Source organism: Hyperoodon ampullatus (assembly GCF_949752795.1).
Source record: "Hyperoodon ampullatus genome assembly, chromosome: 13".
In the NCBI taxonomy this organism is placed as follows: Eukaryota; Metazoa; Chordata; class Mammalia; order Artiodactyla; family Ziphiidae; genus Hyperoodon; species Hyperoodon ampullatus.
In genome coordinates, this window is record NC_136926.1 from 23210690 (window position 1) to 23238359 (window position 27670).

At 57.8% G+C, this 27670-nt stretch overlaps 1 protein-coding gene across 4 annotated transcripts in view; it reads left to right on the forward strand.

The window, feature by feature from the left end:
• Positions 1 to 5010: 5010 nt before the first annotated feature.
• Positions 5011 to 27670, forward strand: part of EMID1 (EMI domain containing 1) — a 40378-nt gene continuing 17718 nt past the window's right edge. For 2 of the 4 annotated variants that reach the window (XM_079717350.1, XM_079717349.1), the window contains exons 1-12: positions 5011 to 5136; positions 12714 to 12827; positions 13282 to 13385; positions 21344 to 21427; positions 22452 to 22513; positions 23969 to 24089; positions 24463 to 24552; positions 25174 to 25311; positions 26578 to 26667; positions 26808 to 26860; positions 27373 to 27435; positions 27538 to 27582. In XM_079717350.1, the coding sequence (XP_079573476.1) occupies positions 5036 to 5136; positions 12714 to 12827; positions 13282 to 13385; positions 21344 to 21427; positions 22452 to 22513; positions 23969 to 24089; positions 24463 to 24552; positions 25174 to 25311; positions 26578 to 26667; positions 26808 to 26860; positions 27373 to 27435; positions 27538 to 27582 (1065 nt within the window). In that variant the 5' untranslated portion in view covers positions 5011 to 5035. Of the gene's footprint in view, positions 5137 to 12713; positions 12828 to 13281; positions 13386 to 21343; positions 21428 to 22451; positions 22514 to 23968; positions 24090 to 24328; positions 24380 to 24462; positions 24553 to 25173; positions 25312 to 26577; positions 26677 to 26807; positions 26861 to 27372; positions 27436 to 27537; positions 27583 to 27670 lie in introns of all 4 variants that reach the window. The other 2 variants (XM_079717348.1, XM_079717351.1) reach the window with 2 other exon arrangements.

Below are 27670 nucleotides of genomic sequence, written 5' to 3' on the forward strand. Positions count from 1 at the left end.
GCCCTGGCTGCCACCCTGTCCTCCTCCCCTGACCCAAGGTGCCGGTCTCTCCCCCTGAGGATTCCTGAGGAGGGCAGGAAAGCCCTCTCTCGGAGCCCTAATTTATGATTTTCCGGCAGCTTCCTTCCTCCCATCACTCCTTCCAGCTCCAGTCCCAGCTTCATGAGGAAGGAATGAACTGGGTGAGAAGGGCAGCTCCATGGAGCATAAATAACTTGGCTGGGCAGCTGCAGGCTCTCTGGGTCCCCCAGCATCCCCGCCCTGGCCCAGCGAGGGGCCGCAGGGCCAGGCCTCCAGATCAAAGGCACAGAAAGCGGGCATTGTTCCCTAACCTGGAAGGCCGGCCCACTGGCCCTGCCCTTTGTCTGGGCAGAGGCTTCGATGGTGCTGGCGCTGACTGGGCCCCTGGGGGCTGCCGCCACAGGCTCTGGTACCCCCAGGCCTCTTGGGCTGCTCCCTCCCCTATAGAATGGGCACGACATGGGTACAGATCAACTGGGGCACCTCGGCTCACACAAGCTGGTGTGCAAGCAGGGCTAATTTTATGGGCCCTCCCCACCCCGAGCCTGGGAGACTGTCCTTGGGACATAGACAGAGGGACGAGGTTTTTAGCACAGGCTCCAGGGGCAGTTCACAGGGAAGGGAGGCTGCGACCCAGGTTCGTTTGCTGTTAGAAGAACAGCATTTCCTGTTTGGATTAGGCCGGCTGGATGTGTCAGTGAATACACAGCAGAAGGGCTGTGTTTCCCAGACCCCATGGCCTGCTCCCGGTGTGTGTGTGTGTGTGTTTTTGTGTGTGTGTGTGTGTGTGTGTGTGTTTATGCATGTGCTCCCTCTCACCTCCTCAGCCACCCGACGGGAGTCTAAATCTGAGCTGAGTTCTCTTTTTGCCCAAAGAAACCCCCTTGCAGGGTCAGAGGGCAGCAGTGTGGCCTAATGGGTAAGTGCAGAGGCCGGCACCCATCACTCACCAGCCGTGGGCCCCGCACCTGGGGATAATATGGAGGCCTCCCGGGTGTGGGAGAAGAGGGCAGGAGACAATGCAAGCAAAATGCTTAGCATGGCGCCTGGCACACGGTCAGCGCTCAGACCGAACCGGAAGCTGCTGTTGTTACTGGCGGTTGTGGTTCGGTCTTGGCAGCTGAGAAGATCAGCCCCCCAGGGAAGAGGCCCCACCCACAGGGGCCTTGAGCCAGCAGGCCCCTCTCCTCCCCATCTCAGCAAACACTGAAACCTCAAATGACCAAACCCAGGTCCCTGCAGCATTTCCTGCCCTTCCTGCTCAGGGGGGAAAGAGGACCAGAAAATAAGCTGATATCCACCAGGAGAGTGCGCCCTTAAAAGGGGGCCTCGTACTGTGCCCCAGGACCACTGCACAGAGACCCAAAGCTTTAAAAACTGCCTTGTTTTTTGTTTGTTTAATTGAAGTATAGTTGATTTACAATGTTGTGTTAGTTTCTGGTGTACAGGCAAGTGATTCAGTTATATATATATATATATATATATATATTCAGTTTTTCAGATTATTTTCCATTATAGCTTATTACAAGATACTGAATATAGTTCCCTATGCTATACAGTAGGACCTTGTTGTTTATCTATCTTATATAAAGTAGTGTGTATCTGTTAATCCCAAACTCCTAATTTATCCCTCCCCTGCTTTCCCCTTTGGTAACCATAGGTTTGTTTTCTATATCTGTGAGTCTGTTTCTGTTGTGTAAATAAGTTCATTTGTACCATTTTTAAAGAATCTACATGTAAGTGATATCATATGGTATTTGCCTTTCTCTCTCTGACTTCTCTTAGTATGATAATCTCTAGGTCCATCCATGTTTCTGTAAATGGCAATATTTCACTCTTTTTTATGGTTGAGTAATATTCCATGGTATATATGTACCACATCTTCTTTATCCATTCATCTGTTGATGGACACTTAGGTTGCTTCCATGTCTTAAAACTGCCTTGTTTTTTCAGGCAAGGAAATGAGGCTCCAAGAGGGGAGGTGACTTGTCCTGGGTCACACAGTGTCCAGTGGTTGCTCTGGAATTGACACCTAGGCCTATGGGGTACTGAGCCTATGTGGTAACCACCAGGCTGCACTGGCATGGGGGTCTAGCTGTAGTTTTAAATAAATATCCTGGACCAAGGGACCCCAGCCTCAGTAAGGATAGGACCCTTTCTGATGTCAAAATGTTGATAACAGCTTTTCCTGGAAGCATCCATTGCTGGAGAAATTCACAGTGGCCTGGAGCACCCATGAGTTTGGTGATAAAGGAACATGTATGCCATTCATCACAGGAGCATCTCAGACATGTTGCAAACAGATGTGGTAGTGCCTCCTCATTCTGTGGCCTTCCTGGGCCTTCCCAGGACAGAAGCCACTGCCCAGCACTTCCCCTTCCTAAAGAGCTGCATACCCTCCAAAGTGCCCTTTGGGGTGTTGGGGTTTTTTTTTGTTTTGTTTTGTTTTTTGCGGTACACGGGTCTCTCACTGCTGTGGCCTCTCCCCGTTGCCGAGCACAGGCTCCGGACGTGCAGGCTCAGCGGCCATGGCTCACGGGCCCAGCCGCTCCGCGGCATGTGGGACCTTCCCGGACCGGGGCACGAACCCATGTCCCCTGCATCGGCAGGCGGACTCTCAACCACTGCGCCACCAGGGAAGCCCAGGGTGTTGGGTTTTGATCGTGGCCACCTGACCAGGCCTCAGATGGGCCTGGGACCATCTCATGAGATGGCCCTTTGAGAGTGACAAGTTATCTAGAGGATTAAGTAACTGATCTAGTTGTGTCAAAAATAAGAGCTGGGCTTCCCTGGTGGCGCAGTGGTTGAGAGTCCGCCTGCCGATGCAGGGGACACGGGTTCGTGCCCCGGTCCAGGAAGATCCCATATGCCGCGGAGTGGCTAGGCCCGTGAGCCATGGCCACTGAGCCTGCGCGTCCGGAGCCTGTGCTCCGCAACGGGAGAGGCCACAACAGTGAGAGGCCCGTGTACCGCAAAAAAAAAAAAAAAAAAAAATAAGAGCTAACCAGAGAGGTGCAAAGCTGCTTTTCTTGGGGGTCAGACAGATGGCACATAGAGGTGACCAAAAATCACAAATGGAAGGGAGGGAGTCAGCTCCCCTAGGGGGGCAAAGTTGGCACCATGATGATGTTGTTGGAGGATGTGAGGAGCCCTTGGGGGAACCACGTGAAGCAGGGGACTGTGCGGGCCAAGGCATATCTCATTCCTGCACCTACCCTGTAAGGAACGTGCAACTGTTCTCCTTACAAAGAGAAACTGAGGCTCAGAGAGGGGCAGGCCTTGCCCAAGCTAACACGGGCAGAGGGGGCAGAGGGGGCAGAGGGAGGGTTTGAACCCAGCTCTCACTGCCTGCCCCCTCGGGGGACAGGGGTCGGCTCTCTCCACTGGCACACCCTCCCCCCTCTGACTCAGCCCAGGGCCCTGTGCTGCTCTGGTGAGTCTAGGAGAGGTAGTCCCAGGAATCAGAGGTTAGGGCCAGCATGCCCTTCTTGCTGGAGTGTTTCTAGCAGAGATCCTAGATCTGGACAAGCCACAGCAGGATCCCGTAGGACAGGTCCCCGGTGCACTGCCAGGGTGGTAGGGGCTTCACCAGCTTGGGACTGCCTGCTGCCCATTAGTTCTGGCAGAAGGGGGTTGGGGGGAGGTCAGAGACTGTCCTGGAGTTTGGGGAGGGTCTGGGTGCCCTCTGATGAGAACATAAACATACACTTCTGTCACAGACACATACATCACACACATGCACACAGGCATCACACATTTCACATGCCTCCATCATACCTGCACACATATGTATCACACACACACACCATACTTTCATACACTTTGGTGGGATTCACATGTACCCCAGATGAAGTAACTCCATGTACCCCAGATGAAGTAACTCCATTGTAAGCCAGTCCTTTCCTTGTCACTGATGGGGAAACCCAGGCCCAGAGCAACTGATGTCTGCACTCTTCCTTAATTGTGCTAAAGAGCTGACACCCCCTCTGAAGTCAGGAGACCTGGATTTGAATCCTAGCTCTTCCAACCACTGATGGGGTGCTTTAGGCAGATGACATCTCCTCTCTGCCTCAGTTTCTCCATCTGTAAAATGGTGATAAGAGTGGACACTGACTTTATGGGGTCAGCCCAGGTCTTCTCCCAGGGGGACTACGAGTGCCTGGGCCTCTTTTTTTTTTTTTTTTTTTTTTTTTGTGGTACGCGGGCCTCTCACTGTTGTGGCCTCTCCCGTTGCGGAGCACAGGCTCCGGATGCGCAGGCTCAGCAGCCATGGCTCACGGGCCCAGCCGCTCCGCGGCATATGGGATCCTCCCAGACCGGGGCACGAACCCGTATCCCCTGCATCGGCAGGCGGACTCTCAACCACTGCGCCACCAGGGTTCTTTTTTTCTCTCTGTAAAATGGGGATAATTGTGCCCACCTCACCCAGAGTGGTTTGAAGATTAAACCGAGAGACGGTGTGAAGCGGAGGTGAGGTGCCCTGCACACAGTGGCGTTCACTGCTCAGGAAGCCTTTGTTGCATGGATGGACCGTCCCTCGTGGCTCGGGAACTAGAACCCTCAAAAATGTCGAGAGGGGATGAGGCCCCCGCATCATTAGCCCAGGCTTGTTGGGTTTGGGTCCTGGCTGCGTCTGAGACCGTGGCCCGGCCTCAGCTCCCCACTTTGCAACACGTGGGAGGGCACCTCGAAACTGGCACCGCGCCCCCAAAAGGGCCACGCGGCGCAGGGCGCCAGGCTCAGGTGGGCACCTGGTGACCTTCCTGGCGGGGGCCCCCGGCCCCCCGGGGCTCCTTCCGGGTTGGCAGCGGCGGCGCAAGGGGCGGGGGGCCGCGCGGAGGGGCCGGGCGAGGCCGGGAACGCTCGCCCCCGCCCCGCGCCCGCCTCCCGCCCGCCCTCCCGCCGCTGCGCTGGGAACCGGGATCCGCGCGTCCTGGGCGGCTGGCTGCGCGGGCGGGGACGCCAGGCTGGAGGCGACGGCGAGGGGCCGCGCGCGGAGGGCGCCGGGCGCAACATGGGCGGCCCGCGGGCCTGGGCGCTGCTTTGCTTCGGGCTTCTGCTCCCGGGAGGCAGCGCCGCGTGGAGCGTTGGGGGAGCCCCGTTCTCTGCACGCAGGTAAGGGCTGCCCCCACCCCCCGCACCACCGCTGTGCCCTGCCAGCCCGGGGTTGGGAAAGGGACTCCAGGCACCGCCCCCGCCCCAAACTCCGTGCAAGCCCGGGATTGGGAAGGGACCCGGTTCCCCACCTCATTGCCAGCCCGCGTTGGGGCAGGAACCCTGGGCCTCCCCGCTATCTGGCAGAAGCTCCAGGCCCTGCGGGGGTCACCTACTTCACGTATACAGAGCCGGCAGTCCCCCGACAGCCTTCTCCACCCCCCACCACTTCACCTCCAGAGCCGCAGGGGGTGGTTTCCCCCGAGGGAGGAAACCACCAAGACTTCCCCCACCCTCTCCCTAGGGCCCCCTTCCTGCACATAGGAGAAGCCCAGGGCACCCTCTAGCTGACACTTGGGGGACCCTCCCCGCTTTACTCTGCTCCTGGCTTTTTTTTTAGTATCCCAGCTGTTTCCCTCAAAGGACGAAGACTGGGGTGGAGTTTCACAGACTGAGGGTCAGTGTCGGCCCCCAGGGACCTGGCATTTTGGACTGGGCTGGGAGCAAGTGCTCTGTCTTCCTGCTGCTCTCTGAGGAGCAGGGAGCATTCTATCTGGTGGTGTTTATGGAGCATCTCCCAGTACCAGTGAGGGGGCCCTTTACGTGCAGTGTTCAAGGATTGAATGAGGTAGGGAACACTTGTCCCCATTTAGCAGATGAGCAAATTGAGGCCCCAGAGAATTAACATAATCTTCTAGGCTCATTGACCATTAATAGAAGAACTGGCATTCAAATCTGTGTCTTTCTGGCCTTGGTGACACTGTTTGAACCTACCCAGGCCCCTGTCCTGGCTGTAGCCCCTGCCCCTGCCCCTGCCCCTGCGGGGGTCCCTTTTCGAGGGCCAGCCGCCGCTCTTGTCTGAGGCAGACAATACGGAGTAGCCAGGCCTCTCCAGGCCTTTTCATCCCATTCAAAGGCCTGCCCGGCCCCCACCCCCTACGGGCTCAATTCTTTAATTCTTTTCAGAAATTCCCTTTTCCCAGTGGTCAGGGGCCAGCGTGCCCCCGCTGGGCTAGCAAGAGCAGGTGACATGGGCAGGGCTGGAGGGCAGAGGTGGCTGTGGCATCAGAGGCCAGAGGAGCAGTTGTCTTGAGACAGGGACGGACGGCTGGCAGATGTTACAGCCACCACCATGCATGCTGACCTGGGCTGGCATTTCACCTGTACCTATCCCCTCCAGAATCTTCCCGACTGCCATGGGAGGCACACATTTTTATGGTCCTCATTTCATAGAGGAGGAAGATGAAGCTCAGAGAGGAGACATGACCTGCCTAGGGCGAGGATGTGAACCCCCAGGGTCCCCAGTGTCAAGCTCAGGATGATGGTTGAGAAGGCATAAGGCCTGGACTGCCCCTTCAGCCAGTCCACTGCCTCCCAGCCTGGGCTCCTTGGCCCCCCAGGACTTGCTATGTGGGAGCAGGATGGTGTCTGTGGGCAGGTGTCTGGTGGTCACTGGGGACTGTCACCCCATCTGGTCATAGAAGGCTCACAGTGGCCTGAGCATCACAAAAGCTCTGTAGGCAATGCTGTTGCTCCCATTTTACAGATAAGAAAACCAAGGCCTAGAGAGGAAAAGGCACCTCAATCTAAGTCAGTCAGTTTCCAGATCCAGTGTACTTTTCACCCCAGCAGCTCTCCTGGAGGAGGGCGAGCTTTTGTCAGCTTGGGGAGCTGAGAAAAGTTTGCAGGTTGTGGTTAGGAATTAGGGGCTCTGGCCTCAGATAGAGCAGGGTTTTATTCCTGGCTCTGTCACCCACTCAATGTGTGACCTCAGGCAGGTCTCTTCAGGGCCCCAGGTCTCAGTTCCCCTCTTCCCTCCCCTCATCCCCTGCACACAGGCCTGTTCTGAGGACAGTCCCCCACGGGAGGAACCAGTGCAGGGCCTGATGTACAGTGGTTCCTGCTATGACCAACATTGAGTGAGGGGAGGGACCCCTTAGCCAAGGAATCTGTGGTTCTTGGCTGCCAGGACCTCCCCTTGTGGCCCCGTCCCAGCATCATTGGAGACGGCATGGGGATGTTGCTCCCCATCAGCCCTCCCTCCACCCCTATCCCGGTGCCCCAGGCACCCCTTGGCAGCCAAGAGACCAGAGGGAGAAAAGAGGCTTTGTGCCTGGGGAGGGGGAGGCCCGGGAAGGCATCCAAGGGGCCGCCCCCAGGCCCAAGAATGTGGCAAGACTTTGAGACCCCCGGAACCAGGGTGTCCAGGGCTGTGCAGAGCTGCCTTGTCTCGCCCTTGCCCCTGTCTGCCCCCTCAGTCCCTGCTGGGGGTGCTTCCTGCCCCTCTGAGGGCCCTTCCAGCCTTTAATGACCCATCTCAGTGTCTCAGTGCTGTGGCTCTAGAGTTGAAGCCGTCACCGGTGTCCTGGTCCAGGCTTCTTCCCCTGCAGTACTGGCTTCCTTTGGGCAAATCCAAGAGTCAAGGAGAGTGGAGAATTTTCTTCCCCACCCCCTCCCTTGGGAGCTCAGATCCCAGCGCTATACCCACAGGGGTGACCTGGGTAAGTGACTTCTCTTGGGGCCTCAGTTTCCACTTGGTAAAATGCAGAGCCTGACAATCCCTATCCCAAAGTCAAGGGGAGGACCTTGTGCAGAAGGTACAGTGCTGGTGTCCCTCAGGGAAGGCCCTGGACCTGCCTGGTGTGGGCCCTATGTCACGGTCCAGGAACAAGAACTACCAAAAGCTGCCAGCACTGCGCTAAGGGCTCTGCATGAAACCTCCCTTGCAGGAGGAGTGTCTGCTGTCCCCATTTGCAGATGGACAAAGTGAGGCCCCGAGCTGGTCAGGGCCTTGTCCAAGGTCACCAACTTAGGAAGCAGCAGAGCCAGTGTGTGGGGTTCGCCTCTGGTGTGGGGTTCGGGCTCTGTTCACCCCACCCCCACCCTGTGGGTCTTCTTTCTTTCCTCTCCTTTTCATAGCGGCCCTTGGCCCCCAGCCCGCTTGGCTGCCTCCTGCAATTAGCCCCTATCACTGTTCCGGATCACAGCCCTGGGCCTCATGGAGACAAAGTCCCCTGAGCTCCTCATGGCAGGGGGTGGAGGGCAGATGCGGGGGGGCCCCTCGTGGGGGCGGCCAGTGCCAGGCCGAGCTGGTCTGGCCTGTTTTCTCTCCTCCCGGCAGCCTCTGGAGGCCCAGGAGGTGCTGAGTGGGCAGAAGTGGCAGGCCCAGGAGAGGTGCTGCCTCCTCCCAGCCCCTGCCATTGTCCCATCCCACAGGAGGTAACCCAGCATCATCCAGTTCCTGGGCAGCTTGTCACAAACCACACCCCAGAAAAGAAGCTCCCAAGGGCAGCAGGATGGGGGCGGGGCCTCCAAGGACTGCACCCATCTCTGGGAACCTGGGTCCTGGCTCCTCTGCCCAGGGCCACTGTCTGTTCTCAGTCATTCAGCAAACCTCTCTGAGCGCCCCCGGGCTGAGCCCCATACTGGCTTGGTCCCCACCAGCGCCCTCCCCCAGCACCATCGGGGGAGGAAAAAGCTCAGGGCTGCTGTGAGTGGCTGAGGGGGGCCCCTGCAGGTGCCCAACTGTGCCCAGAGTCTCAGGACTGAGACCCAGAGGATGAATAGGAGTTTGCTGGAGCAGGGAGAGGGCTTTCCAGGCAGAGGGAATCTCCTATGCAAAGATCTGAGGTGGGGAGAAGACATGCATGGGAGGGAGGGCAGGAAGGAGGGAGAGCAGCAGCGCAAGTGTGCAGGACCCAGCGGTCAGGGCTTGCAGGGCGACGGGCAGCGTGGTGGGCTCTGGACTTCAGGCCAGCAGCGCCCCTGGAAAGTGGCCGGAGGGGTGGGCGGGTGGCGGAGCCAGGCTAGGACCCTGCGGAGGAGCTCGGGCTTATCCTGGCAGCAGTGGGGCTGGATCTTCAAGGCCACGGAGGGGCAGCGTGTAATTACTGGTGACCCCCCAGGTGGAGGGCACGAGGGGCTGACCTTGAACCCCACCTGGCCAGAGTGCCCCTCCTGTCTAAAATGTCTGCTAGCCGGCCATCAGCTCCGTGTCTCCTAAGCAGGGGATTCAAGCAAACTCCAGCTGGTCGGAAATAAACCAGGGAACCAGGCAGCAACTCACATGGGGGAGATTTTAAGTAAGTAAGAAGAAGAAAAAAATTGTTTTCTCTGGCTCCCCCGTGGTCAGAAGAATTGCTAGGGCAATTGTGGGCAGTCACAGGCCCGCCTCCCCCAGTCCAGTCCAGGGGCTGGGCATGGGGTGTGTGTGAACACTTGTGTGTGAAGGTGCATGGCCCTGTGTCTGCAGGTGTGGGCCCGAGTGCAAGTTGGACAGTCATTTCTGTGGTTATGTGTCCTGCCAGATTGATCTTGGTCTGATTGTGTGCTGTAGTGTGTGTGTGCGTGCGCACGCTTCTGTAGGTCTGTGTGTGCACACGGACACGTGTGTCTGGAAGTTGTATATGTGAGCCTGTGTGCTTTCATGTCTGCATGTGTGTGTGCATATTGATGTGTATGCATGTGTGTGAGTCTGTACACTGGCATGGAGTCTTCAGTCCGTGCCCAGGGCCCTCCTCCTGTGTCCCACGCTCTGGCCGTCCTCTGCCCAGGTTGCTCCCTCCCTCCCTCCTTCCTCCACTCACAGAGCCCCTGGGCTAGCCTGGGGGACATCACACAGGCTCAGGGAGCCCCTGAGTCCCCCTGAACTTATACCCCAAGTTTTATGCATTTTTGGAGGGAGGAGCGACAACTCACATCAGTCTCCAAAGGGGCTTATGTCCCCCCCCAACAAGATCCCAGTGGGTTTTAAACCACAGCTCTGGGGACCCAGAGGCTCTAACGGGTGGGGGGCCTTTTTTTCTTTTAACATCTTTATTGGAGTATAATTGCTTTACAGTGGTGTGTTAGTTTCTGCTTTATAACAAAGTGAATCAACTATACATGTACATATATCTCCATATCTCCTCCCTCTTGCGTGTCTCCCTCCCACCCTCCCTATCCCACCCCTCTAGGTGGTCACAAAGCATGGAGCTGATCTCCCTATGCGATGCAGCTGCTTCCCACTAGCTAGCTATTTTACATTTGGTAGTGTATATATGGCCATGCCACTCTCTCACTTCGTCCCAGCTTACCTTTCCCACTCCCCGTGTCCTCAAGTCCATTCTCTACGTCTGCGTCTTTATTCCTGTCCTGCCCCTAGGTTCTTCAGAACCTTTTTTTTTTTTTTTTAATATGGAATGCTTCACGAATTTGCGTGTCATCCTAGCGCAGGGGCCATGCTAATCTTCTCTGTATCGTTTCAATTTTAGTATATGTGCTGCCGAAGCAAGCACTGGGGGGCCTTTTTGAAATGCATCTTTTTAAACGTATAAAATCCCCACTTGCTCATTAGGAGAAACATTTCCAGCCTGTGGTTAAGAGCACAAGCCCTGGGGTTAGAAAAAGCTGAGTTCCAACCGTGACACTGTCGCTCATCGTGGGTGCCCAGGGCACATCCCAGACCCCAGAGCCTCAGTCTTCCCATCTGTAAAGTGGCACTTATAGTTAGGTGTGTGGAAGGCCCTGGGCACAGCTCCTGGCATGGTAAACGGAGGCTGCTGTGAGCACAGGGGACTGAGTGGATGGAACTCATCTAGGCATGTGATTTTTCCTCACTTAATACACACATAGGGAATTCCCTGGCGTCCAGCAGTTAGGACTCCGTGCTTTCACTGCCAAGGGCCGGGGTTCAATCCCTGGTTGGGGAATTAAGGTCCCACAAGCCGCATAGCGTGGCCAAATAAAATTAAAAAAAAATACACACATAGCTTTATATGTACATACATTTACAGTCTTTTGGCTTTCTCTGCTTTTCATGTATTAATAGAAATGTCATTCTCTTGGTCCACACATACTTTTTCCCCCTTAAGCAGGCACATGGAGACCTCGGACTCTGTCACAGCACCTGGTTCTCTGTGTCTAGGGGTCCCACTTAGGCTGTTCCAGTTTTGCGCCATTCCTGACAGTGCTGTAACAAGCGCCTGGCACCTCTGCTGTGGGTTCCCTGGCCGAGGGCTCTTTTGAGCTCCTGCCCCATCACTGAGCTGATCAGAGCCACCCTTCTCTGGCTTTCCCACCTCCGTGTGGTCGGCCAGGGTGTTTCCTCCTCTTGGACTGATTTCAATGTGACACAGAACGGTGAAGGGACTTCTGCAGAGTCCCATAGTGAGTTTGTCAACTGGTCCCCGCCAAAGACTTTCTCCTTCAGGTGGGCTGGGTGGGGGTGGGGCCGCAGCTGCAGGGCTGGGTTTCCGAGGTGGCAGGCACCTCTGTGATGGCTGGGACATTCCAGGTGCTCATCGGCCCTCAGCCCTGCACGGGGTCACGGGCCTGTGTTTTTTTGCTGGTGCTGGGAAAGGAGTGACTGTTTCAGGTGACCCTTCTCAGCTTGAGCCCCCACCCCACCAGACTTTCCTTTGTGGCCTGGAGCCCAGGGTCAGCAGGTTCCCAGGCTGAGGCCTTCACAGATCCACAGACCGTGGCTCAGGTGGTGGGGAGGAGACGGGAGCTGATGGGGCCTCTGGGATGGAGGTGGCGGCCAGGCTGAGCCGTCCACATTCCTGGGTTCAAATCCAGATCCGCCATGCACCAGCTCTTTAACGTGAACAATTGTCTTCCCCTCCCTGAGCCTCAGTTTACCCCTCTGTTAAATGGGGGGGTGGTTCTGGTTCACTGTGGGAAGATGATGTAAATACCTTTAGCATATAGTAGGTGCTCAGTATGTGCAGTGCAAGATGATTATTTGTTGGCATTTGAAAAAGTCAGTCCTCCATGCTTGGGATATTGATTGTGCATCCCAGCTGTCACACAGAGGGGACCTAAGGATAAGTGAGACAGAGCCTCTTTCTCACATGCCTCAGGGAGGGAGGGGGCAGACATGAATCACCAGCTTAATTCAGCATGACAGGGATACAGAGCGCTTAGGATCCCAGGCAGGGAACCATCACTTCTATTGAGATGGGGGTGGAGGTGGAAGAGGACAAGGGAAGAGGTGACAGCACAGCGGGGCTTCGAAGGTAGGAGGTGTCAGGAAGAGAATTGGGGGAAGGGTGCTGCAGGCATCAGGTCTAGCATGAGCAAAGGCCTGGAGGTGAGGGATCCACAGCAGGAGTGGGAGCAGGAGACTTGGAGGGCTGAGGGTAGGGCTAGGCAAGGGACACTGCCAGGTTTCCACTCTCTGACCCTCCCTCTGGGGAGAGAGTGAGGGGAAAGACACTCACTCACTGCCCTTGTCCAGGTGGGAGGTGGGAGGCAGTGGTGGCCTGGACGGGTCAGGGTTGGAAAGGAGATGCTGAGGAGGAAGAGCCCCAGTCAAGATGCCCTGCTCCCGTCTGGCCCCCTGCAGCTCATTCCCCAAGACCTCCGAGAGCACCCAGCACAGCTGTCCCCTCCAGGGTTCTGGAATTCACTGCTCAGCCACTTCAGCTCAGAGACTCCCTCCAGGGCCCAAAGAACTTGGAGAACTTAGGGGTCTCCCTGCCTGGAGACTCGGGGCTCCCAGAGAGAACATGGGCTGCGAGTGGCACCTGAGCTTCCTCTCTGCTGGTCTGTTTCAGGAACTGGTGCTCATACGTGGTGACCCGCACCATCTCGTGCCATGTGCAGAATGGCACCTACCTGCAGCGCGTGCTGCAGAATTGCCCCTGGCCCATGAGCTGCCCTGGGAACAGGTGAGCGAGACCGCGTGGTGCAGGAGCTGCTGTCGGCACGGCCTGGTCAAAGAGCTGGTGCTGGGGCTGAGACCCCGTGCAGGAGATGCTTGGGACCCCAAGGGTGGGCGGACAAAGGGACCATTATCCATTCCCAGCGCCTCCCCTTGGCTCTTGGGCCTTCCTGGGGGAGGGATTCCAGCATTCACCTGCACGCCTTCGCTCAGTGAGCGTTCACCGCTGGGGACAATCTAGCCCAGCTCGCAAGGGCTTCCTGTCCAGTTGGTTTCTAGATTTCCCCGGCTGGGGGCTGGGGAGGGAATGGAAGGGCTGAGGCCCAGAATGCATGAGGAAAGAGGCTCCAGAGGGACCTGGAGGTGGCAGAGGACCCTGGAGGCTCTGGGCTTGTCCCCATGGATGGTGGGAGGGATGGCGGAAGGCCCATCTGAACCAGGCCACGTGGGCGCTCTTTCAGCTACAGAACTGTGGTGAGACCCACATACAAGGTGATGTACAAGACGGTGACAGCCCGCGAGTGGAGGTGCTGCCCTGGGCGCTCGGGGTCCAGCTGCGAGGAAGGTAGGACTGCCCCAAGCGCAGACCAGGTGCCTCCCCTCAGGTCTGTGGGAGGGAGCTGTAAACTGTCGCTGAGTTGGTAGGTGCTCAAGGGCGCAGTGCCACACTTACCGGGGCTGCTGCACGGGGCTGCTGCACAGAGCTGCCGACCAGACACAGCTCGGCCACAGTGGGTGTCTGCTCTCCCACGGGTGTTGACCACCTGCCTCTTGGGACACTGTCAGGACCCCTGGAGGAATTTCATACATGCTGGGTAGCTCACGTCTTAGGTCACACATCCCAAGCCTTTCCTCCAAACTTGGGGACATTTCCATGGGAGGTGGTAACGGTGCAGGGAAGCAAAGCACCACTTAGTGCAGCGGGTCAGCAAGGTCGGGATGGCTACACCCAGTCTGCAGGTGAGGAAAACAAGGCTGTGTGATGGGCACACAAGGGCGTGGATGGGCACACAGCTCCTAAGTGGCAGGATTCGAACCCAGGTCTGCCTGGCTTCTCCCAGGCCCTCAGGGATGGGAGGGCTCAGCTGGGCCCTGTGTGTGGAGTGTGTCCCAGGCAGAGGCCCCCCTCACCCACCACCTTCTCTGCGTGCAGCTTGGTGGTTTGGGGCCAAGCACCCAGCAGGGGCGCAGAGGAGGCAGCCCGCCCCTCCCCTGGCCACACAGCTACCGGCAGCGCCGTCTCCTCGAGGGCGCCTACCTCTGCTGAGGGGTCCAGGCTGCATCCACCCTCACTGCCTGGCTGAACCCAGTGTGCTCCGAAGAATGTCCAGAAAGAGGATGGACTGGCCTAGAGCCAGCCTGAGAACCAGGCCCGTAGGCCCCTCAAAAGAAAGAGGCATTCGGGGCCCCCAAGTAGCACATTAATGTGACTATCGGTGGAAAGATGCATTCTGATTGCAGAAATAGCGATGTGTGAAACACAGCCTCCGAATAAAGGGAAGGTGATGCTTATAGCGCCATTCATAGGTGTTTCTTGAGAGATTTACACACTTCACCTCCCTGAGACCCCACAGCAGCCCCGGTTCACAGATGGGGCAACGGAGGCCAGAGAGGTGAAGTCACACGGGGTGGGGGCAGACTCCCCATGGAGTGGGGCAGGGAGGGAGCCTGGTGGTTTCCATGTGGGGTGGGAGAGCCCCCAGCACAGCGGGGGAGGAGCAGGGCAGCCAGAGGGAGGGGGGAGCTGCCCGACGTCCAGCAGGGGTCCAGTACAGAGAGGCAGCCCTTTTTACAGTTGGAGAAACTGAGGCTCAGAGAGGTGAGGGGGTTGGCCTGGGGTCACTCAGTATGTGAGAGCTGGGACTGGGACCAGCCTGACCAAGCATCCATGTGTCAGTGCCTCCAGGCCTTGGGGCTGGATGGCAGGGAAAGAGACTGGCTGAGACTCTCACCAAGGCAGATGTGGGAGGCTGGGAGGGGCACGCAGGGAGGGAAGGGAGGGGGCCGGGAACAGCGCCCTCCCCTGCATGCTGGGAGGAAGAGGGGGAGGCAGAAGGGCCCCAGGGGCAGGAGGGGAGCCAGCCAGGGGGAACTGTTGCCAAGGAGGCCACAGAGGAGCTGGTGGTAAGGAGGGGGCGAGTCCCCAGGGTGTGGGGCCCCCTGGGTGCAGAGCGCCTGCCCATACATAGGCCACTCTGTCCCTGGCTCCCCTCCCAAGGGCAAACCTTCCCAGGTCTATGGGGCCATCGTGGAGCAGGTGGCGGCAGCGCCCATGCCCTTGAGTGCAGCAGCTGTAGGCTGTGCATCCACGACCAAGCCAAGGGTTGGGGCTCTGCCGCGGGGGTGAGGTGGGGGTGCGAGACAAGGACTGGGGCCGGGCCAACCCTGACGTCTCCCTCGGCAGGGCCTTGGGGTTCCAGCCTGGGGACGGGCCAGCTCTGCCACACACCAGCTGTGTGGTCTTGGGCCGGGTACTCCCCGTGCACCGTGCGAGTCGTTGTGCAGGGGTATTGGGCCGGGAGTGGGGGAGGCTGCAGTTCAGGCGGCACTTGTCTCGTGCCCACTCAGAGGGAGGGGCACCTTCTCTAAAGGGCACCAAGCTGCCTTGTGCTCTTGCAGCACCTAGGGCTCTCCTGCCCTGGGCCTCAGTGTCCTCACCTGTGAAATGGGCAGGATCATACAGTCGGCCTCCCAGGGATGTTGCAAGGGTGAAATGAAGCAGGTGGCGCCACAGCCCATGGAGGGCAGCACGTGGCGTGATGCCCAATGGGACAGGAAGGGCCTCTCCACACCCATGAGGTTGGAGCCGAGTAAAGGGATGCCAAGGCCTGGATATTCTAGAAAACTGCTCTGCTGGGGCCCTGGGAATGGGAACGGGGAAGCTTGAGGACATTGCTGACCCACGCCGGACCCTGCCCTTCCTATGACAGCCAGCTTCAGGCTGGGCTCCCCCAGCTGTTTTCCCTGCTGGTGACTGCCCTCACGGTCTGTCCGGTGTTGTGACATGACCTGAGGTCAAAGAGCTGCGTCACTAGGGGCGACAGGGCCCAGAGTGAGCTGAAGAGGGAAAGGAAACACCTATCATTCCAGAATCCAGCCTTGGATCAGCCGTGCTCTGCTGTGTGACCTGGGGCAAGTCACTTCACCTCTCTGAACCCCGTCTCTATCTGAAAGTCACCTCAGATGGAGAAGTGCCTGCCTCACACCTTATTAAGAGGATCAGAGACATGCCTCCAACATAGCTACTTAATAAATGTTTTCCTCTCCCCTTTGGCCCCCTGTGCTGGGGAGTCTTCCCTGCCTCCCAGCTCTGAGACCCCATTTCTGAGTCAGCTGCTCGGCAAACAGGCCTCTACTCTCTGGACTTGATGTTTGTGAGGCCAGCAGACTTCATGGCTTTTAGTTCTGGTTTTCCCATCTGTACAGTGGGAGTGTTCACTCCGTGATAATGAGTGAGGATGGCTTCTCTGATGTTCTTGACAACCGTGAGGAAGGGGCTAGAATGGGCCCCTTTTTACAAATGGAGAAACTGAGGCTCAGAGAGGTGAGGGGGTTGGCCTGGGGTCACTCAGTATGTGAGAGCTGGGACTGGGACCAGTCTGACCAAGCGTCCATCTGCCAGTGCCTCCAGGCCTTGGGGCTGGATGGCAGGGAGGAGACTGGCCCAGGCTCTCACCTGGCTGCCTGCTACCACCAGAAACAACGGGCAAGGAATGGCCAAGGCCAGAATGCATCACGTGGGCTGGTCCTGATCCCCTGAGCGGCCTGGACTGTTGGGCTCTGCTGAGGGTAGGGCTGTAGTGATCACCCTGCCTCTAGGGGCTCCCCGCAGACCGATCTCTCACCCAACAACCCCATTGTCCAGATGATGCAAGTGAGGCTCAGAGAGGGTATAGGTCTCACACAAGGTCACACAGCAGGTAAACATCATGGCTGGGATTCTCCCAAAGGCTCTGACCTGAGGTCTGCAATGTTGCCCTGCCTCAGACCCTCCTGCAGTCATAATGATGTAGACTTTATGACTGCCACTGACATAAAGGGGGAGGAAAGCTGCCACTGTCCTCTGTGCTGGGCACCATGATTTGTACTCACCTGCATCGTGCCATCATGTCACGGTACAGAAGGTCCAGCTGTGGAAACTGAGGCTGGGAGAGAGGAGTGCCTTGCTCTGGGTCACAGCTGGATTCAAAGCCCTTCAGTCTGACCAGAGCCGAGGTCTTTCCTCTGCAGCAGTGCTGGCCAAGGACTTCGTGGGGCACATGTTCAGACAGCTGGGACTGATGGGAGCCAGCCTCAGCCCCAGCTTCTCCCAGATAGAAAGATAGAGGAGAGGGGGCTCCCTCACCTTCCCCTCCCCATGGGCTCCCCCAGAGCTGGGCAGCCTCCACTTTCCCCCTCACTGTTCCCATCTGTCCCTCACACCTGTCCCTTCCCCATCCGTGGACCCCCACAGCCCTTGTCTTCTGTGGTGGGGAACAGCAAGGGAAGAAGTTTGCCCAGGGTCACACAGTAAAAAAGCTTAAAAGCAGACGGAGATTCCAGCCCAGCACTTCCTGGGCCCCTCGGCCTCTCCACCGTCCAGGGCTGGGCCCTTCCCAAACATGGCTCTTGTGCTCTAACCAAATGCCAGGTGCAGTGCCAAGCCTGTGCCTTACTCTGCCGATTCAGAATCCTGCAGGTTAAATGCTGTTGGAATTTGCCCATATCTGCCACCCATCTACTCCACTCCTGTCTGGGAGGCTCAGTGGCCCCCACCTCTGACTCCCACCAGTGTATCCTCCACCCCCAGCCGGGAGGCTCCCCCTCTGCCCTCCCAGCTGCCCCAGCGAGGTGCCCCAGCCTCACCCTCCCTCCGTTTTGCCCGGGGCCCACTATGGCCTTCTCTCCCACCCCAGAGCCTGGGCAGTGGCTGTCCTCTCTGCCTGTAACCTTCTTGGCGCTCCCGCCTGGCTCCAAGGATCCCCACCCTTTCATCACTAATCCCGTCTCTCTGGTTCCTGGAATGGGTCTGGCGTTAAGTGGGTGCATGGGAAATGAGTGGGAACCTCATTTTACCCGCAGAGGGACCAGGACAGACAGACCAGGGCTTCCCAGAGGGCTGCTGGAGAGTTCTTGGAGCTCCCAGCCCCAGCCCTGACCCCAAACCCTGGCTCAGGCCAACAGTAGCAAATATTTACATTTGTAAAGTAAATTCCCGGGAGGGGAGCTGGGCTGGGGCAGGGGAGGCTGCGCTCATGCGGTCTGTGGTCACTGGACCCAACAGACCTGGGGGGAGGGTTATGAAGGAATAAGCCCCTCGGAGAGAAAGTCAGAACTGGAGCCCAGGGACACCGCCAACATCTCACACCCCCATTCCCAGCTGAGGGCGGGACTTAAGCACCATGCTCTGCTCCCCTCTCCTCCTGCCCTGGTCCTGCTGTGTGGACGGGCAGCCTCTCCTCTCCGGGCCTCAGTGTTCTCATGAGGATCTGTTGAGAAGGAACATGAGACACTGGGCAGAGGGAAGGGCGGCTGCTTAGGGGGGCACAGGGCTAGAAACTGCAGGTGGCACTGGCCTTGTGGAGGTCAAGATGGAGTGATGAGAGCTTGTTGGTGGGGGGCTTTGGTGGGTTCCCTGGTCTGTCCAGGAAGGCTTTCTGGAGGAGGTGACATGGGGGCAGTGGCTGTGGGGATGAGGAGGCAGTGTGCGCGCGCGCGCGCGCGCGCGCGCGTGTGTGTGTGTGTGTGTGTGTGTGTGTGTGTAGGGCTGGCCGGGACCTCCCAGATGGTGGGAAGTGGCCCACAGTCAGGGTCCCAGGGTAGAGCCAGGGTTTGTGGTCCTGGGACTAGCAGGGAGCTCCTTGGAGGTCAAGATTGGAGCTGGGGAGGGGCCCTTCAGTGTGGACCACCAGGCTAGGGTGATGGGGGCTCTCAGCCCACTGGGGCCCGCTCCAGGGGCCCTGGCTCTACACCAGTGGGAGGGATGTGACATTTTTATCCCACAGGAGACCTCCCCCAGCCCTAGGCTTTTTACATACTGGAATTCTGTGTGGTATAGGGCCATTGACAACCTGGTTCATCCCTTAAAGTATTTCTGTCCGTTTATTAGAATTTAGGGGGAGCTTGGGGGGCCATTTTTTGTGAATCTTGAATCTAGAACCAATATTTTCTGGTCTTTTTGACAGTTTTTGTTATTTAAACTTTCTTTTTTTTTTTTTTAATTTTAACTCACAATTTCTTTGAGCCAGTTATGTCTGCACTGCTGGTCAGACCATGCTTTCATTAGTTTTTCTAGTTCTTTCTGACTCCCAGTGAAATGTCCCAAAGCAAGTGAGTTGAAAAAGAATTTCCAACCATATGTTCACAGATTAAAAACTCGGGGACCCCCTGGCGTGACATTAGAACCCTTATGTTCATTTTCAAGACAGTCATGTCTGCCGTCCACATTATTTTGCCTTTTATTTTGTTTGCTTGCTTTAAATTCATTTTCAGCCAGTGATTCATGCATTCCTCAACAAGAGGTTTAGTGAAGCCCTGAGGCCCTACTGCGCGCCGGGCACTTTCCCCAGCCACTCACAAGACGGACGAGGTCCCTGCCTGGTGGAGTTCACGTTCCAGCCAAGGAGGGCGGAAGATCAGACTGGGGAACTGGCAAGCAGATAACATGTTACAGGGTGGAAAGTGCCGTGGAAAAAATGGAAGACGATAGCAGGGTGGTGGGGAGGATGGGCAGGGCGGACGCTCTGCCCAACTTCATCCCAGAGAAAACCCAAATTTCCATGGGGTTGGAGGGACGGCCTCTTCTTTTGGTCGACTTCCTGGAAGCAGTCATCCAGTGGCCTTTTACATCTTCACCTGGGAGCAAAGGGGATGAGGAGGGCTCACCGAGGCTGTTCTTCTCAGGAAGCATTCCTGATGGGCGCCGGGCCTCCCTGCCTCTGCCGAGGGGAACCTGAGGGACTTGCAGTGCCAGGTGGCCCAGGAGAGAGGAGGACGGGCCCTGGAGTTAGACTAACCTGGGTTCCAGTCCAGGCTCCAGCCTTCAGCTGGGTGACCAGTCTCTTTACCTCTCTGCCTTGTTTCCCCCCAAAGGGAAATATTCATATTCACTCATCCATTTATCTGAGCATGGGGTCGGGGGGCAGAGGGGTGGTAATACCAAGCTACTCTGTGCCCCAGTTTCCCCATCTGTAAAGCAGAGGGGTTACTAGCACCCACTCACAGGGCTTTGTGAGGACAGTGAGTTAAGACTGTTTATGAGAAGTGCTTAGAATGTGCCGGGCCCAGCATAAGTACTGCACAACATTGGCTGTTATTATTATTACCTACCTTGTAGGATCGAGCTGGGCTTAGCACCGGGTGTGACTCATGGTGGCATTACCACCCCCCACTGCTGTTGTTCTGCCCACAGAGCCCCCAACCCCTGCCCGAGTTGTGGGCTGCCAACCCCCTTCTTCTATCCCAGGTGAGATTTACCCCCTGTGAGAGGGCAAGTCGCAGGCCCCCAGGGAGGGCATGCTGGGGATGCGGGCCCAGCCTGAGCGAAGGCCCTGTGGTGGGACCCGGAGAGGGTCTGGCAGCCACCCTGCTGGGGGTTGGCCAGAGGGACCCGTCTGGTTTGAATTCCCGGCGCCTCTCACTCCCTGCACCAACCCACAGCCTGGCTCTGAGCTGCCAGGCCCGTGCCTTATTTGGCTCTTGTCTCCCCCCAGGAGACACTTTGCGGCCTTAAAAGGCAGGCCCGGGCTGGCGGTGGGGGGGGCAGTTGCCACTGCTTCAGAGCCCCTCCAGCTGCGCCCCCCGCCCCTGGCTTGGCCAGCCCAACCCTCCAGCTGTGGAGAGAACCAGGTCCCCAAAGCCAGACCAGCCAAGATGGCCTGCTCCTCACAGGGGTGGCGGCAGGGGTGGTCTCCTGGAACAGGCCCCCCGTGCCCTCCCAGGCAGCCAGCCTCCCTCTGGTTTTCATTTAAAACCAGAGCTGGATCCACTTCGGTGTCTTCTTACCAAGTGGGGCAGGGAGAGGGTGGATGGTGACATTGCTGTGTTTATTGAGCACCTACTGCATCCCAGGCCCTGTGTGTGCTCAGCAAGCCCTTTGCATGCATGGCCATCCTCAGACCTCCCACCAGCCCGGGAGGTGTAGAGACCTTATGATCCCATTTTACAGATGGGAAAATCAGCAGGTCCAGGGAGGACAAGTCACACAGGTCAGCAATTAGCAGGGCTGGGACCTGACCTTGCATCTGTTGACTCTAAGCTCTTAACCCATGCAGCTTGCTGGGGTTGTTGGAGAAGCCCCCAGCCTCACGCATGGCCCCCACCCATTGCCAGCCCCTCTCCCCAGCCCCGTCAGGTTGATCGCCTTGTCCCAGCTCAGCCCAGTTCATGCTGTGTGACCCAGGTAAACTGCCCCACCTCTCTGGGCCTGTCTCCCTTTGCACTAAGGGGAGTAGGGATCCCTCTGTGGCTGCAGTAGCAGGTGGGGGAGGGGGGACAGAACAAAATGTCACAGCCAGCAGGGCTCTCACCCTTACTGTCCCTCAGTTGTAGGCTCCTCTGGCTTCGTGGAGCCCGGGTGGTCGGGCAACGCCATGTGGCGGATGGCACTTCGGCCCACAGCCCTGTCAGGTGGGTCCTGGGGCAGCTGCTTGGGGTCCCCCTGGGCTAGGGGAGGCTGGAGGGGCTGGTGGTGACTGTCCTAAAAACCAGCTGGGCCCAGCAGTGGAGGGTCAGGAATAGCACCCTGCGCTTGTCCGCTGCAGGCTGGAAAGAAAACTGGAAGGTGGAGGAAGGGCCCCCAAGGGGAGTCTGACCTGGGCCCAGGCACCTGAGACCCAGGACCACCAGAGTCTCTCAGACACAGGTCCAAGCCCCCACTTTCCTTTTTTTATTGAAATGACACTTTTCTGAGTGTCTGTAGGATGCGGGGCACTGTGCCAGGAGCTTTCCATAATCAACTTGTGTAAACCTCACCCCAGGAAGGCATCATTGTCGCCACTTTAAAGAGGAGGCTGAGGGTCAGAGAGGGGACGTGCCCTGCCTGGGGCCCCGCAACCAAGAAGGGGCAGCGCTGGGCCTCGACCCAGGGTTTTTGCCTGTTACACACTCACTCCACCCTTGCTCTGAGCTCAGCCTTCCCAGGTGTGAATGGGGTGACACTTGTCCTAACACGCAGGATCATGGTGAGGACCGGAGAGGCGAGCTTGTATCGTGCTCGGCGGCTGCCCGGCACTGTTAGGAATAACGTTGGGGTATCAGTGAGGAGGCCAGGGAGCTGGACGGTGGTTCTGGAAGAAGGGTCAGAGCGTGGCACCTAAGGCCATCCCAGTCTGGACTGTAATGTGTCGGTCCCCAAAGCTTCAAGCCGAGGCCAGCCCTGCCCATGTGGGATGCAGTCGTTTTGGATGAGGAGTCAGATCCCTGGTCCTGCTCTGAGAGAAACAGTCCCCTTGGAGGCTCTGGAGCCAAAGGACACCCACAGGGCATGGCTCACCTTGGACAGGCTGTGACTCTTTAGCTCCTTCCCTGTGATGGGCTGTCTCATGGGTTGGGGTCATCAGGTATCTGTCCCCTCCCTCCATCCTGTCCCCAGGGGCTGAGGGGCTCCAAGGGGAACCTGGGAGCCCTGGCCCAGCCTGCTTCCTCCCTGCAGGTTGTCTCAACTGCAGCAAAGTGTCGGAGCTGACGGAGAGGCTAAAGGTTCTAGAGGCCAAGGTGGGTGAACAGCTTCCGGGCCAGACAGGCATCACCCTCCCATCCAGCTTTCTCAGCCTCCCTTCCAGCGCCCACCCCGGGAAGCCTGCGCACGGTCAGGCAGCCTGGCCTGCTCTCCTTCCAGGAGATCCGTGAGGTTCTCCTATCCCCATCCCACCCAGAGACTCCTAGACACCCCCCCAGAGCTCGTGGCTGGGTCCCCTCATTGCCCCGTCACCTTCATCCTTTATCCCACCCACCCATAATGCCATCTTCCCAGTTCCAGAAAGCAAAAACATCTATTGCATGTCTCAAATTATCTCAAGATAAAAAGTTTTTAACCATTAAAAAGTAAGACATTCTAAATTTAGAAACATGAAAAACTCAGCACCATGAAAAACCTACCAGAAAACCATTGGCCTCTGTCACCTGTGCCCCCAGAGAGAGCGATTGCCAACATTTAAGCATCTTTTCTTCCAGATTTTCTAAACACACATAGATGCATTTACATTAATCTGCATATCCATTCCCTCCTCTGGGAATTTATCTCAGGAAGATTAGTTGCAAAGATGTTCATCCAAGTGTTAATTAAGAGGAAAATTTGAAAACCAAACAACAGAAGGGGTGGTTGTGTAATGAGCAAGTGTGGCTCAGTGGAATACTGGACAGCCATTAGCAACGCCTCCATTTTCCAACACAAAAAGATGCCCCTGATCTATCAAGTGGAAAAACCAAGCTTCTAAACAGCATGGGTTAAAACCCCCGTTATGAGGTGTGAGCACCCCAGGAACCCCACCCTGCTCCCCAAGCTCCCTCCCAGGGGAAGCCGGCATGAGGGGCCGCTCAGCTCAGATCTGGGGGCTGGGTCTCAGTTCCGGGTCAGCTTCTCTCTGGGCAGGTCTACACGGCCCCCCACTTCCTGGTCTGCGGACGTTCTGGCCTCTCTTAATCCTCAGTAAGTGGCTCAGGGGACACCGCTGACCCTTCAGGCTCTCCCCTCCACTGGGTCCAAAAGTGGTTTTGTACACACCTCGGCACCTCTGTTTCATGCCAGACCCTCCCACATTTCCCTTCAAATTTAGTAAAAATCCTTGTAGCCTGTGGTGCTTTAACAGACCAAGAGAAGTTTAATACTATGTATGCATATAAATGTATATAAATATACTTATTATCATGCAGGTAAGCATAGGAAAAAACCACACGGCCCAGCAAACACGAGGACAGTCTCAGAACTCAAAGTGGGTGACTGTGATGGTGTGTGGTGACTTTTCTACAATGAATGTGATGAATTATGCATTTTGAAAACCATAGTCACTTCTGATGAAGTTCTGGGCCCCTGTGAGTCCGGGTCTCCACTCCAGGCTGGGTTCCGCCAGCCACGTGGCCTCCTGCCCCCCAACACCAGGGCCCTGAGCTGGCCTGACCCTGGCAAGACCCTGGTACCCACCCCATCCCTATTGTCCTCTTCCTCCATAGGTGGCGGTGCTGACTGTCACCGAGCAGGCAGTGCCCCCGACCCCAGCTGCCCCCGAGGACCCCGCCCCGCTCTGGGGTTCCCCAGCTGCCCAGGGCAACCCCGGGGATGGAGGCCTCCAAGGTGAGTGGGTCAGTGGGGAACACGCTCCCGTGTGGCAATGAGTTGGATCCAGCCCCCTCCCTGCTGCTGACTCCCAGCTTGACCCCCCTGTGGGCCTCAGTCTTCCTAGTTTTCCCTTGGGCCTGAGGGGATGGTCTCCAGGGGCCCCTGAGCACTGGAGTCCTGGGAGGCCCAGCAGCTGGTGGAGCAGGGGTAGGAACTCTAGATACCACTGACCCCTGCCTACCCCTCCACCCCAGGGCTACCAGGAACCAGAGAAAGCATGAGGGCCCCTCTGCTCCCCCGAGATGGTAGGTGCTAGCGGGGCGGGCAGGGCCGGGGGCAGGCCAAGCGCAAGGCCGGAGCTGCGGAGCTGATGAACTTTCTCCCCCAGATCGAGTTGGTGCCCGGGGGCTTCCTGGGCCCTCTGGCCCCAAGGGAGACCCTGGCAGCCGGGGCCCAATGGGGATGAGAGGCCCGCCAGGTGAGTGCCCACAACACCGGCCCTTCCGGCTCCCCTGGCCAGCCCCGCTCAGGTGAGCCCAGGCTGGGGCCTTCCTTACCAGACCCTGCCCTCCGGGACCTCCCAGACCATGAAGGCTAGTGGGCGTGGGCCTAGGCAGGGGAGAAATAGCAGTGCCCCCCACATGTGACCAGGGTTCTTATGGGGGACATTGCAGCTAAGGGAGCCCTAAGGAAGGAAGCCCAGACCCAGCCTGGATGGAGTGGGGGACGGGGAGGGCTTCCCAGTGGGAGCTATACCTTAGGTGAGGCCTCAAAATGATCAGAAGTGCACACCGGGCAGCGCCAAGGGAGGACTGATAGAGGGAGCAGCTCATGCAAAAGCCTAGAAGAGAGAGGAGAGAACATTCTGGAAATCAGCGTCTGCTAGGCACCTGTTGTGTACCAAGTGTCCACTGTCCTGAAGCCCCAGGGGAGGGCTGTGTTCATCCCCCTCACAGACGGCCAGGGAGGGAGTCTGGCCTGTGTGGCCTCTGGAGCCGTCTCGTACCTGCTGCCCTGGTTACCTCATCCCTCCCTCTTGCAGCCACCCTGGGCCTCCCTGCCTCTTGCACACCCACCAAACCCCCTGGTTCCATTGCAGGTCCACAGGGCCCCCCAGGGAGCCCTGGCCAGGCTGGAGCTGTGGGCAACCCTGGAGAGAGGGGACCTCCAGGCCCCCCAGGGCCTCCTGGCCCCCCAGCCCCACTTGGACCACCCTACGCCCGGATCTCCCAGCATGGTGAGTCCCTTGGGGTCACAGCAGGTCCAGGTGGTGGTGGGGTGAGGCTGGCATGACCATCTGCCAGGCACCTTCTGTATACCAGGCTTGCCCTTGGGCCATAAGTCACCTGATTCTGCAATGGGCGCTGTTGTCACTGATGAGGAAAACTGAGGGCCAGAGAGGGGAGATCACACAGCCAGGGCACAGGGGGGCCGGCTTCAGATCCACGAGCCCTCCAGAGCCTGTGCTGGGAACCACCAGCGTCAGGCCCTCCCACCAAGCCTTGGAGCTGGCCGGGATCCAGCCCTCAGAGCACTGGGAAGCTCAAGGCCTAGCAGCAGGACGTGAGCCCTGAACTCCCAAGGCCATAGCCCTGCCTCTGTGATCAGAGAGGCCCTACCCCCTCCGCCCAGCTGGGCCCTGACGCGCATCCTTCACCTTCTCCGAAGCCTGACTTGCACGCGCACTGCCAGGTGTCAGCGCTTGGAGTGCCAGGTTCAACCCCATCTGCATCATACCTTTGGTGCGTGACCAGGCACCATTCATTCATTCTCCCTCTCCAAGGGACTTCCCTGGCGGTTCAGTGGTTAACACTCTGCCCTTCCAGTGCGGGCGGCACGGGTTTGATCCCTGCTCAGGGAACCAAGATCCCACGTGTGGCGGGGCATTGCCAAAAAACAACAACAACAGCAAAACATTCTCCGTCTCGGAGCCTCAGTTTCCTTATCTATATGACACCATGCACAGAAGCTTGGCACAAAGTAAGGTCAAAAATGGTAACTTTTATTATTATTCCCATTAGGCATGTGACAGTACAGGCTCAGCAGGGTAGACACTTGCTGGATGTCACTAGCTAGACTCTGGCAGTGTCTCCCTGCTTCCTGGTCCTGCATGGCCAACAGTCTCCTGACTCCCCACCCTTGGAGTGGGTGCCTGGTGGCCCCAGCCATGCTACAGGCTGTCCCACAGGGCAGTCAAAGCTGGCTTGGCAGAAGAGACAGGTTAAAACTGACTGCCCGGGCTTCCCTGGTGGCGCAGTGGTTGAGAGTCCGCTTGCCGATGCAGGGGACACGGGTTCGTGCCCCGGTCCGGGAAGACCCCACATGCCGCGGAGCGGCTAGGCCCATGAGACACGGCCACTGAGCCTGCGCGTCCGGAGCCTGTGCTCCGCAATGGGAGAGGCCACAACAGTGAGAGGCCCGTGTGCCGCAAAAAAAAAAAAAACTGACTGCCTCACTCTGCCCCGCCCAGCCCAGCCCTGCTCACTCATCTTTCCTCCCCCAGGGGACCCATTTCTGTCCAACACCTTCACTGAGACCAGCAGCTACTGGCCCCAGGGACCGACTGGGCCCCCAGGCCCCCCAGGACCCATGGGTAAGTTGAGTCCAGGTCTAGGGTAAGGGGCAGGGTTGAGGGATGGCAGAGAGACTAGGGCTGGCTATCAGGAGGGAGCTGATGGTGGACTTCCTGGCATTGTACTGTTTCGGACCTGAGGGCATCGTGTCTTATTCCAGGTCCTCCTGGACCTCCTGGTCCCATGGGAATCCCTGGGAATCCTGGACATATAGTGAGTATTTCTCCAAGTACTCCCACTCTTCTGTCCGTCCATCCACCGCCCCCCGCACCCAACCCATCCATCCACTCACCTATCCACCCACCCACCCACTCATCTGCTCATCCATCCATCATCCATTCATCCATCCTTTCATTCATTCATTCAAGCATTTATGGAGCACTTAATGTGCAAAATACTTTCCATAAATCTTCTTATTCAGTCCATGTAACAAGAAGCAAGCATTGTTATCACCTAAGGCCAAGAAAGGTGGAGATTCTTGCCCTAGGTCTGTGGCCAGCACATGGCAGCTTCCAGATCAATGCAGGGACTGTCTGACTCCAGGGCCATCGCTCTGAACACTGAGCTGTATGCACTTCCTGTTGTGTGCTAGGCATTGGGTGTGTGGTGAAGGGCCCAGAGGCCCAGGGCAAGCTGGGGTGCCCTTCCCTACCCCTCTGCCCCCTAAGTCCCTGCCCCCTCTACCCTGCCCCAGCACAAGGCTGAGGCCCTGTCTTGTTGCTCAGGGACCCCCAGGCCCCACTGGACCCAAAGGAATCTCCGGCCACCCAGGAGAGAAGGGCGAGAGAGTGAGTATTGAGGTGGCCCTGGGTGGAGGATTCTGGGGAGTCCTGGGCACCCTGGGTCAGACCCTCTGACAGCATACTCCATTCTTCTCCTCCCTCCTACAGGGACTGCGTGGGGAGCCCGGCCCCCAGGGCTCCATGGGGCAGCAGGTAAGTGATGCTGCCCACCCTGCAGCACCCCCTCCAGGATCCCACAGGCCCAGACCCCTGCTATGGCTCCATCTCCTATGGCCAGAGC